We start from the raw sequence: 12413 nt of genomic DNA, 5'->3' as shown, positions 1-12413 counted from the left end.
TACCCCACCAGCTTGAGAAAATACTGATTCGTGAACATGCAAGCTTTCATCGGAAGCTACATTGTATCTGTAGAAACACCATTTTTGTCATCACTCATTCTCTGGGAAACTTGGTCACATCTGCTTGTAGGATTACTACACGCTGATGAGAACTGATAAAGAGAATGTATCTTTTCTAATGGCGAATTCTCATCACCACCTTTGCCGAAGTAGCAACAGATTTCCTTCAAAACTAGGTTTGGAATTAAAACTTATTTTCTAGATATTCTGTCCGTGTGTTTGAGAAGTTTTTCAGCACATGTATAGGAACAAAAGGGCTTTTGTTTACCTGTTGGCTCTGTCTCCCCTCGGCCCTGGCTCACCTTCCTAACTGTACAGCCTTGTTTTCCAGTCCTGCCCTTCAAAGAGAAGCTATAGTTTTTGGCCTTTGGCTACAAACTGGGGCCACCTGGAGAAAACGTGCCCTGGATTCTCAATTAATGAGGATTTGTGATAAATTTACTTTTTGGTCACCCAACATGCTGCCCAGTAGCGTGCACAGAGGATTGACTGGCTCGTTTTTACTGCAGTGAGGCGCAAGAGGCCGTGGGAAGAAGTACTGAAATCTAGAGGCACAGTTTTCTTAACTATAAGGTGCAATTCCTTGCTTTTGTCCAAGTATTGTTGTATCAAGTAAAATGATCTGTGTGGAAGATTATGACACACTCTTCAGCTCACAGTGGAATTCCTGTTGTCGATTCTCTGGCGATAATATGAGAATCTAAAACTAGACTGAGCTGCTGGGTACTGCTAAAGGTCAGGCCGACAGTGATGCTGGGTATTTTCGATTGTTACTCTAATTTTGAGAGGTATTCGCTTGCTTCACTAATTGTAATGATTTAAAAGTGGAAAAAATCAATTCCTTGAGAGAAAGCAACGAGAAGCCAAATAACAGAAATCTCTTTTAAAAAAACATGATTTATAATTATAAGCAAGTCTCACACTAGGTTTTGAGATTGTGTTGCTGTTGTTTCGATGACTGTTTATCTCCTCCAATTATCACAGTCCTGGACACAGTAGATACTGAACTAAATTGCTTAACTACGTGGTACAAGCAATCCATTTCTTGAGTCTTTACTTGGTTTCTCATACTTAAAAGAGAAAAAGGATTTTTTAAAAAGTTTTAGGGATTATCTCTTACTATTTTAAAATAGATTTATGTACTTTAATTGGATAAATGTGCAAATATCAGGTAACAGGGTAATATTAACTATTGGCAGGAGGAGACAGTTGACATATTTATTTAGAAAAAATCTATCAAAATTCCAAAAGAGTTCTGGTAACATCAGGAGCTACCATGTCAGTTAATTTTCAGATTGAAAACTGCAGTTTTTGTAACGACCCGCGTATGCGTAGTTCAATACATTCCTTCTCTATAATCATCTGCATTTACTGAGTACTTAATGTATGCCTGGCATGTATGAACTAGGTCCTCTTCAAAGGGTGTGTGTGCTCCTGGAAATACGTAAAGAATTTCTAAGAGGTATGTAGGGAATCAATTTCTGCACACTCAACCAGCATATAGACACTTTCCTAAAATTTTTTTGGCTTAATGCCCCCTGCAGTCATGCATTTTCTTACCCACCTCTCCTTCCAGAATTGCCCTTTTCCCACTAGGTAAAAGAAAGGTATCTCATCCTGATGGCCCAGTGACTTATTGAGTGTATCCTGGTGGTCATTCAAGAGATTAGTTACTTTCCATTTGTTGATGAATAAATACTGGCTGTACTACTTGCCAGACTTGTAATATCACAGATGTACTTAACCATTTGTGCCTCAACTTTCCCATCTGTGAAATAAGATATGTTCACAGTCATCGTAAGGTGGTAATATGCAGGTAATACGTAATAAAGCAACCATTACAATGCCTGAGCAAGTCTTCATATTGATATGTATTGCAGGTGTCATGTTATTTCTGTTGTTTTTCTGTGGTAATGTTCTATAACTCATTTCAAAATACATAAATTGTTTTTCTTCCTGTGGTGTGGTACATGATAAGGAGATAGTTCCATAGCTAATTTGTCTTTTTTACTAAGTTTCACTGTCCCATTTAAGAGTTAGGTGAGAAATGAAAATGTTAATTCGCAACACTAATCAGTGTGGATGCCTACTGAATATCTTCCTTAGACATTTATTAAACTAGGATAGTTGAAGCAGAATATGACAATAGAAGCTTCTTCACGGGAGAATTAATGCCGTCTTTGGTGTAATTTGGATCACTTATTTGACAGGAATTCTAAATAGAGCAGACTCATCAGAATTGCATTTTGAGTTTTACCTTGAGGACTTCAGAAGTTTATTCAAATGATAGCTTGGCAGAGTTCTCAAAAAGATGTGATATCTCCTGAAAGCAGTAATTGCTTCGGGCTGCCCTGCAGGGTTACCAAGTAGTAGAATTGTGTATGGATTTGCAGAGGAGGCCAGAGGGCTCTAGTAGAAATGAGGTTCACAAGGGAAAGGGGCTCTTCCCAGATGCAAAGTAGGGTCTGCTGTCTATTGGGCCATCGGTCCCAGTTAATAACTTTCCTTGTTTTGTAGATATTGTAGCTAGAGATTTAAAGTGATTTGTATTTTGGTATTTTTCTATTTCCTGCTTTGTTTATACTTAAATTTTGGTGTAGGAGATTTTTGAGTACATGTAAAGCTGAGTTTTACTTTCTTTTTTCCCTCGGCATTGAAAAGAAATAAAATACTAATGACGGCTAATACTTAATGCATGTCTGCCTATGATGTTAACTTTAGGGTTTTTGTAGGTGTTCTTCCTCAGGTTGTGGAAATTCTCCTCTATTCCTAATTTGCTGAAGGTTTTTTAGAATCAGAAATGGACATTATAATTTGACAAATGCCTTTTCTGTGTCTGTTGAGATGCTATTACATTTAATACAGTTAATTACATTGATCAATATTTGAATGTTAATCCAGTCCTACAGTTCTGGGATAAACCCCTTTTGGTCGTGATGTGTAATTCTTTCTATAGATTGCTGGATTTGCCAAAATTTTGTTTAGAATTTTTGTATCTGTGTTTATGAGAGATATTGGCTTGTAGTTTTCTTCTCTTACACTGTCTTTGGTTTTGGTAAATCGGAAAGCATTCCTATGTCTTCAATTTTCTGGTAGAGTTTGTGTAGAATTAATATGATTTCTTCCTTAAATGTTTGATAAAATTCACCAGTGATGGCCATTGGGCCTAGAGTTTTCTTTGTGAGAAGATATTTGATGACAAATTCAAATTCATTGGGTTATCTATTTCTTCTGGAGTGAGTTTGTGTAGTTTGTGTCTTTAAAGGAACTGGTTCATTTCATTTAAGTTGTCAGTGTATAGGTATAAAGTTTGCGTAATATTCCTTTATTTCCTTTAGTAGAATCTGGAGTGATGTCACCTTTCTCATTCCTAATAGCTGGAAATTTGTGTCATCTCTGTTCTTTAGGTCTGGTTAGTAATTATCACTTTTATTAATCTTCTCTAAGAGCCAACATTTGGTTTGATTGATTTTTCTATATTTTTTTCTCTTTTCTCTTTCATTAATTCACACTCTGATCTTTTCCGTTTCTCCCTTCCTTCCTTCCTTCTTTCCTTCCTTCCTTTCTTTTCTTTTCCCTTTTCTTTCCTTTTTTTCTTTTCTTTCTTTCTTATTCTCCCTAGTTTGGGTTTAATTTGTTTTACTTGTCTGTTTATTTATATATTAGTTTTTAGGGTGGAAACGGAAATCATTTATTTAAGATCTTTCTTTCTTTCTTTCTTTCTTTCTTTCTTTCTTTCTTTCTTTCTTTCTTTTCGTTTCTATTTTAATTCCAGTTAGTTTTTAGGGTGGAACCTGAAATCATTTATTTAAGACCTTTCTTCTTTTATTTATTTTTTAGTTTCTATTTTAGTATTCCAGTTGGTTAACATACAGTATAATATTAGTTTCAGGTGTACAACACTTCCATACATCACCTGGTACTCATTGTGAACCTTTCTTCTTTGCTATTAAACATTTAGTGCTATAAATTTCTCTGTATGTACTGCTTTCTTGACATCCCAGAATTTTTTATACGTTGTGTTTTTATTTTCATTTAATTCCAAATACTTCCTAAATTTCCTTCTGATTTCTTCTTCGACACAGGGGTTATTATGTATGTAAGTTTCCTGTTTAGATTTCAAATATTTGGGGATTTTTCACATATCTCTCTATTACTGATTTCTAATTTAATTCCATTATGTTCAGGGGACAGACTTCATGTGACTTGACTCTTTTTAAATTTACTGAGACTTCTTTTGTAGCCTGGAATATGGTCTATTTTGGTAAATGTTATATGTGCACGAGAATAAACATGTATTTTCCTTTCTATAGTTATCAATTAAATCAACTTGATTGATAATGGTGTTCCAGTTTTCTATATCACTGCTGATTTTCTGTCCATATATCCTATCAATTCTTGTGAGAGACCTGTATCAAGATCAATTGCAACTGTGGATTTGTTTTTCTCCTTATATTTCTATCAGTTTTTGTTTCATGTATTTTAAAACTCTCCCATTATATATATATTTTAAATTATGCCCTTTAGAGAAATTGATGCCTTTATCATTATGAAATAACCTTTATCTATGATAATAACCTTTGTTCTAAAATCTATTTTATCTAATATAGCCACTCTAGCTTTCTTTTGACATGTGTTACATGGTATATATATATATTTTGCCCTTTTAATTTAAATGTATTTGTGTGTACTTCTTATAAGCGGAATATAGGTGTGTCTTGTTTTTTATTTAATAGGACAATCTGTGTCTTATTGGAGTATTTAGCTTATTGACATTAAAATTGATTATTGATATGACTAGGTTTGAGTCTATTATTTTGCTATTTGTTTTTTATTTGTTCCATCTGTTCTTTGCTCCCATTTTCTTCTTTATGTCTTCTTTTGGATAATAGACAATTTGGTAAGATTTCATTTTAGATCTTTTGTTGGTGTATTAGATATACCTTTTATTTTTAGTGGTTATTTTCAGGTTTATTGTTTGTGGCTTAATCTTATCATTGTCTACCTTCAAGTAGTATTATACCACTTCACCTATCGTTTAAGAACCTGTAATCATATTCTTCATTTTCTTTCTCCTGGCCTTTATGCTCTTTTTGTCCTAGATTTTATCTGTGCATGTATTATAAGCCTCACAAGATCTTGTTACTATTATTATTCATAATTAAGTAGTCAATTATATATCAAATAAATATAAGTAATATGAAAAATATATACATTTCCATGTCATTGCCATGTTCTGTGTTCTTCATGCCTTTGAATGGATTCATAGTTCTATCTGGTCTCATTTTCTTTTTGCCTGATGAAATTTTTCTCTTTTTAAAAACATTTCTTGTAGTATGGTCTGTTGGCAACAAATTCTATAACTTTTGTATGTCAGAAAATATCTTTATTCCACCTGTTTTTGAAGGATATTTTTGCTAGGCATAGGATCCTATATCTTTTTTAGTATTTTTTTCTTTCAGTACCTTAAAAATATTACTCTGCTGTCCTCTGACTTACATTATCTGCATGAGATACTCATCCCTGTTTTTCCTTCTTTTGTATGTAACATTATCATTTTTCTCTGCCTTTAAAGATTGTCTTTATCACTGATTTTGAGCAGTTTGGTTATAAAGTGGCTTGAGGCATTCTTCCTCATGTTTCTTATGTTTAGAGTTTATTGAGTTTCTTGAATTTGTGGGTTTATAATTTATCAAATTTGGAAAAAATGTTGGCCTTTATATTTTCAAAAGTTTTTGTGCACCCCACCTTTTCAGTGATGCTAATTACATATGTATTATAACTACTGCAGGCTGTGTCCTCTGGCTCACTGATGCTCTTTTCCTTTCTTTCTCTTTAACTTTTTTGTGCGTCTTCTTTTAGATACTTCCATTCCTATGCCTTCACGTTCACTAATTTTTTTCTTCTGCATTGGTCTTATACATTATTAATTCCATTCATTATGTTTTTTCATCTCACACATAGTAATTTTCATCTCTGGAAGGGTAATTTGTGTCTATTCTTCATTTATTCCATGCCTCTACTGAACTCTTTGAACATCTAGGACACTTGTGTAATAACTGGTTTAATGTCCTTGTCTGCTAAATCTAATCTCTTTGTCAATTTTGGGTCAGTTTCTTTTTCTTTTTTTTTTTTTTCCAAATTTTTATTTAAATTCTACTTAGTTAACACAGTGTAACATTGGTTTCTGGTGTAGAATTTAGTAATTTATCACTTACATACAACACCCAGTGCTCATGACAAGTGCCCTTCTTAATCCCTATCACCCACCTACCTCCCCCCTCCAGTAACCCTCAGTTTGTTCTCTATAGTTAAGAGTCTGTTTTTTGGTTTACCTCTCCCCCCCACCGCAGTGTTCATTTGTTTTGTTCCTTAAATTCTACATATGAGTGAAATCATATGGTATTTGTCTTTCTCTGATTGACTTATTGCATTTAGCATTATACACTCTAGCTGTATCCACACCATTACAAATGGCAAGATTTCACTGTTTTTTATGGCTGAGTAATATTCCATTGCATATAAATTTCAACTGACTGATTTTTCTCCTTATTTTGGGTTATGTTTTCTTGCTTCTTTTTATCCTGGTAATTTTAATTAGATGCCAGATATTATGAATTTTGTTGCATGTTGAATATTTTTGTATTCGTATAGCACTTAACTAAGTTGCTTGGACACAATTTGATCCTTTGGGGTCTTAGTTTTAAGATTTATTAGGTGATACTTGAGCAGCTTTATTATAGGGCAAATTATTTCCCAGTATTGAGGCAAGATCGTTGTTTGTATCCTACCCAATATCTCATGAATTGTGGGACCTTCCAATCTCTTTGGTGGGATCCTGTGCTATTCTAGTCCCTGGGAGAACGTGGGCAGTGTTCACTCTAATCCTCACTAGTGGCTTTTTTCCCAGGCCTCAGGTAGTTTTCTACATGCATGTACTGATCAGGACTCCACTGAAAACCCAAGGGGGGAGACCACAAGTCTCCAGAGTGCTCTTTCTGCACTCTTTCTTCTCTGGTCCTCTGCTCAATGAACTCTCCTGCATTAGTTTTCCATAGACTCTTAGCTCCACATCTCTTCAACTCCGGGAATCTGCCTGACTACATCTAAGTTCACCTTCTTCCACCGTGGCCTGGAAATTCTCTTAAGGCAGTAAATCGGTATATTGGTTTGCCATAACAAAATACCACAGACTAAGTGGCTTAAACAAAAAAAAAATTATTTTCTTACAGTTCTGGAGTTTAGATGGCCAAGATCAAGATATTGGCAGGCTTGGTTTCTTGGTTTCTTCTGAGGCCTTTCTTCTTGACTTTGCAGATGCTAACCTTCTCCCTATGTCCTCACATCGTCTTTTCTCTCTGCTGTCATTCCTATAGTCTCTTTCTATAACCAATTTCCTCTTATAAGACTACTAGTCAGATTCGGTTAGGGCCTGTTTTAACAGCCTCATTTCAACTGAATCACCACTTTAAAGGCCTTATATCCAAATTATTTCACATTCTATGGTACTTCAACAAATGAATTTTTTATTGTATTTATTGTATTTATTTTATTACTTTTTAAATTTAAATTCAATTAACATATAATGTATTATTGGTTTCAGAGGTAGAAGTCAGTGATTCATCAGTCTTATATAATGCCCAGTGCTCATTATATCACATGCCCTCCTTGATGTCTATCACCCAGTTACCCCATCCCCCAACCTCCCTCCCCTCCATCAACCCTGTTTGTTTCCTCTGATTAAAGGTTTCTTGTGGTTTATCTCCCTCTCTGGTTTCATCTTGTTTTATTTTTACTCTCTTCCCCTATGATCCTCTGTTTTTGACAAGCGAATTTTGAAGTATCTCAGAATATGCTTCAACAAATGAGTTTTGGAGACACAGTTCTGCCCACAACAGTAGGGTAATCATAGAGCTCAGATTGTTTTTATCATGTCTCTCAGGGATCACTGTCCTTTATTGCCTGATGTTCAGGGTCTTGAAATATGTCATTTCATATATGTTTTCTTTATCTATCTATCTATCTATCTATCTATCTATCTATCTATATCTTATTTTTTAGCAGAAGAGTAAATCCAGTCCTTATTACACCATCTTGGCCAGCAACAGAAGTCCTAAGCGCAAGTTCTTAACCACTGTACCAAACATTATTCCTTACATTGCCCTTCCACAGACATGCACAGAGATTTATGGGCTTACTCCTACTAGGAAACATTCGTTAACTCATTCGAGTCTGATTTAGATCCCGCTACTATTTATTTTCATCATACCCTGTAACTTCATAGACCCTGAAGTTGCTTATATTTGCTTACTTATGTTTCTTTGCTAAATCATAAGTTCCATGAGGCCAAGGATTGTGCCCCAGAACCTATCATAGTGCCTGACATAGTAAGAACTCAAAAATATTTGTTGAGTGAATGGATGTTTTATGTCAATCCCCACCTCCCAAATTATGTATAGTTTGGACAGTTACAAAAGACATAAGGTCTAAAAGTTGAAACATAGATCAAATGTGAGGTGTTTATCTTTAATGCCCTTTCATGGGTATAAGCAATTAGATATAAAGACATCTGTTTCTTCTCCTGTACCATGTCAGAGAAGGCACTCTTGCCTCAAGGTCCCTGTCATAGCTACTTGGCCTTCTCTCTTTTCCCTGCCCTCTCCTTTCTTAGCCTTACCTATCTTATTTTGTTATTTCTTCATCCCAATGAGATAGGTATTATTATTGTACACCCAAAGTAGAAAATCAGAGAGTTAGTAACTTACAAAGAGTAAAGGTAAATCCCAGAACTGATTCATCACAGTGACTAAAATTATGCTTCGTGGCTTAGACCTGGCGTCCAGTCTCTAAAGTTTTTAAATCAAAATATCCCTTAAAGTCTTGATAGACTTAATTATTCTTATGAGACCTGTGTTATCCCAAGCCTGACTTTCAAAATACATGTATCACAAAATAAATACTCAAATTTTACCCAGTAATTTACTCAGTTTTTTAAAAATTTGGCAATTAAGTCTTCAACAGTATTTTCTACTGTTCTCATGCAAATATATAATTTTCTAGCCTTATTATTCATTTCCTAGGCTTTTGAAACTGTCTCAGAATCAAATCACTGCATATAACCTTTGTAAAAACCTTATTTGGCAAAATGCTTTCCATATTCTAAATCTTCAGTTTGAAAAAATATTGTACACACACACACACACACACACACACTCACATACGTAAGTCCATATATACATACTTTTTGGAACACAGCACATTTATAGTTTGGGAGGTTTAAAATTTTGAGTTTGTATTGTGTTTGGGAAATTGCTGGTCTGTCACTTAGTACTTGTCAGACATGGACATATTAAAGCTATAAAAGGATTAGAGGATAAAAAAGTGATGTGAAAGTTGTTTCAGCAAGTAAACCAGTGTTAATCAGTCCAACTTTAGAGTGTATTATATAAAAAAATACATATATATGTATTTGTATATAGCAATCTATCCACATTTGGAAAAAAAACATGATTTCTTTTCTAATTAATTTTAGCTAGTGCTAACTATATGTTAGAGTAAGTATGTTTTAGAAGAATCCTAAATATGTGCAAACTATTAAATTTATACTGTGGATATACTTCATACAGATAGCTGAGACGAAGCTAGTAGGCAGCTCAGCCCTGGGCAACATCACGAAGGTGGCCACATTCCTGTTGGTGTACCCCCACCACCTTCAGTCTCCTGTGATCCTTTTTCATTTCCTGTGGCACATGAATAACCAAGTTTCACCACCTAGTCCCAAGAGACCATCATAATATAATAATTTCTAATTTTTTTAGCACTTACTTTGTGCTAAGCATTCTGCATAGAGATTTGTACAGATTATGGAACTTTGGTTTTTACAGTTGTCCTAGTGGTAAGTACTGTCATTAATCTAATTTATAGCTTGAGAAACTGTAATAAAAATTCATCAGCTTGCCCAAACTCAGACTTGTAGTGGGGTTCAAGTCTGATGGAGGCATGCTTATATCCTCGCTCCTGTGTCCAGATGCTTAATGCCTACCTCCTAGGGTCCAGATGGTCCATCTTTTCCTCCATAATTTAGCGGTTTCCTTTCCTGACAGTGAGGTAATACTGGATTATTTTAACAAACTAATCCATGCTCATTTTTTAAACCTTTTATGTTTTCCTCTTATTTAGCAATAGTATCTGTCATTAGAAATTAAAATATGTAGAAAACAGCAAGTATTCTGGCCTGCTGGTGGGAGACGGGAGCAGGGCAGATTGCTCTACAAACAAATACATAAGGATTTATTAATCCTTTCGCCTCTGGAAGTTAACTACTGTTGATCTCCTCGTGGTATATTTCCATTATTCAGTGCCTTGCTACATGGGAATCCTTCCTTGCATCACAGACTGACCTCCACATGGAAGAAACCTCTGAAGATAAGCCTGAATCCCATTGAGGACTTCTGTGTGATCTTTGGGAGACAGCATCTATTAACCAAAGTTATTCTTTCTGGATGGGCTGTGTCCTTTATGAAGTGGATGAAAAATGTTTCACACTATCTGGAAAACCAACAGCTTGAAACTCAGCTATTCCAGATAATTGATATGAATTTGGAGATACATACATATATGTAAATATATGTATGTATTCAGCTTAGTTTTTATTTTAAATTTGTGTGCCAATAAGTACGTATAGAAATTTTTGCCCAAATATTTGTTTGTGGAACATGTCGTTTTAAATATATTATGAAGACTCAGTTTTAATAAAAAGTTTAATATGAAATGACTGGCTGTGGTGTGTTCTTTTTGTACTAGTAGCTCAAGCCTCTGAAGCAGATTCTGACAAGAATTCAATCTGTTACCATGCATACTATGCTTTCACCTTATTTCGTCACGATTTTCTCTAAAATACTATTCACTTTGACATTGGGAACTTGAAGTAAATATATAAAAATTAATTTAGTTTTATTGAACGTTAACGATAACTGTTCACAGGTTGGTTTGGTAAGAGTAAAGAAATTGTTTTTCACAACTGAAAAAAATTACCATGATAGATTTACATTATTCTTTGAGTTATTAGTTAGTGATCCTGTGCAACCTAGTAATCAAGCGATACTGACCATACAAAGTGATTTCATATTTATCTAATGGCTATATTTAGAAATTGCATATGTTGGTTATTTAACATTTGCTAATTTTTTGAAAGAGCTATTTCTCAAGACTTTAAAGTTTGAGGTATTTGGTCATGATGTTACATTACATACAGGACCTTAAGTTTCATTTGGGTATTAGCCTTAAATAAGTGTCACAAAAAACAACCTAGACATTTGTTTTAATCAAAACAATAGATACACAAATGCAGATGTAAGCTAAACATATTTCATAAATATTGGCATGTATAATTTTTAAACCATTTGTGGTAAAGAATCTGACTCCATTTTTTGATGTTAGACTGCTGGTAGCTTTTAACCACACTTTCCCTCTTCCCCTCCTGCCACATCTGGTCAGGCTGCTAAGAAAGCCCAAATGCTCCCTCCTTTGGCATTGACACAAACTTCAAACCATATGACCCTCTCTCTGCATGCAGGAACCCATCCCCTGATGCACCATAAAAACCCCAAACCATTCTCCTTCTCCAGCTCTCTCAAACCATTTTCAGAACAGCCTGAGAGGCCTGCCCAGATCTCCCCAGAAAGCCTCATTATGTAAGTAATAAGCTTTTCATACCCTCTCAGTGTGTTTATGGCATCACCAGCCTTGACATCTAACACCAATTTTGGGTGAGAATCCTTCCTGTTTATTAGGATGGCCCCAACCATATTGTTTTGCAAGCTATTTTACTACTCCAAACTGTGTTTTCCCTACCTAGAGATAATGGAGATAATAATCTGTAACGCACAGGTTGTTAAAATGATATAGTAAACTTAGAACCCTACCAGATGGAAGTTGGGGGTGAGGGAGTTAGGTGGGGTGATGGAAAGGTACAAACTTCTAGTTACAACATGATGACTATATGTTAACAATACTGTATTGTAAACTTGTAAGTTAGTAAGGGAATAGATCTTAAAAGTTCTCGGGGCGCCTGGGTGGCTCAGTCGTTAAGCGTCTGCCTTCGGCTCAGGGTGTGATCCTGGGGTCCTGAGATCGAGCCCCGCATTGGGCTCCCTGCTCTGCTGGGAGCCTGCTTCTTCCTCTCCCACTCCCCCTGCTTGTGTTCCCTCTCTCGCTGGCTGTCTCTCTCTCTGTCAAATAAATAAATAAAACCTTAAAAAAAAATTCTCATCACAAAGGAAAAAAGTTGTAACTTTGCTTATGTGATGAATCTTAACTATTGTGGTGATCATTCTGTAGTGAATACATACATC

At 35.2% G+C, this 12413-nt stretch overlaps 1 protein-coding gene across 2 annotated transcripts in view; it reads left to right on the top strand.

The window, feature by feature from the left end:
• The window catches only part of SNX7 (sorting nexin 7), a 156950-nt gene that overhangs the window by 84450 nt on the left and 60087 nt on the right, over positions 1-12413 (top strand). The window contains exon 9 of one of the 2 annotated variants that reach the window (XM_040626996.1): positions 10419-10826. The exons of the other annotated variant lie outside the window; for it this stretch is intronic. Within the exon in view, the coding sequence (XP_040482930.1) occupies positions 10419-10505 (87 nt within the window). The 3' untranslated portion in view covers positions 10506-10826. Of the gene's footprint in view, positions 1-10418; positions 10827-12413 lie in introns of those variants that run through there. 2 annotated transcript variants of the gene reach the window in all.

This window comes from Ursus maritimus, unplaced genomic scaffold (assembly GCF_017311325.1).
Source record: "Ursus maritimus isolate PB19 unplaced genomic scaffold, ASM1731132v1 scaffold_12, whole genome shotgun sequence".
NCBI classification, from domain to species: Eukaryota; Metazoa; Chordata; class Mammalia; order Carnivora; family Ursidae; genus Ursus; species Ursus maritimus.
This window is presented reverse-complemented; position numbering and strand designations above follow the sequence as displayed.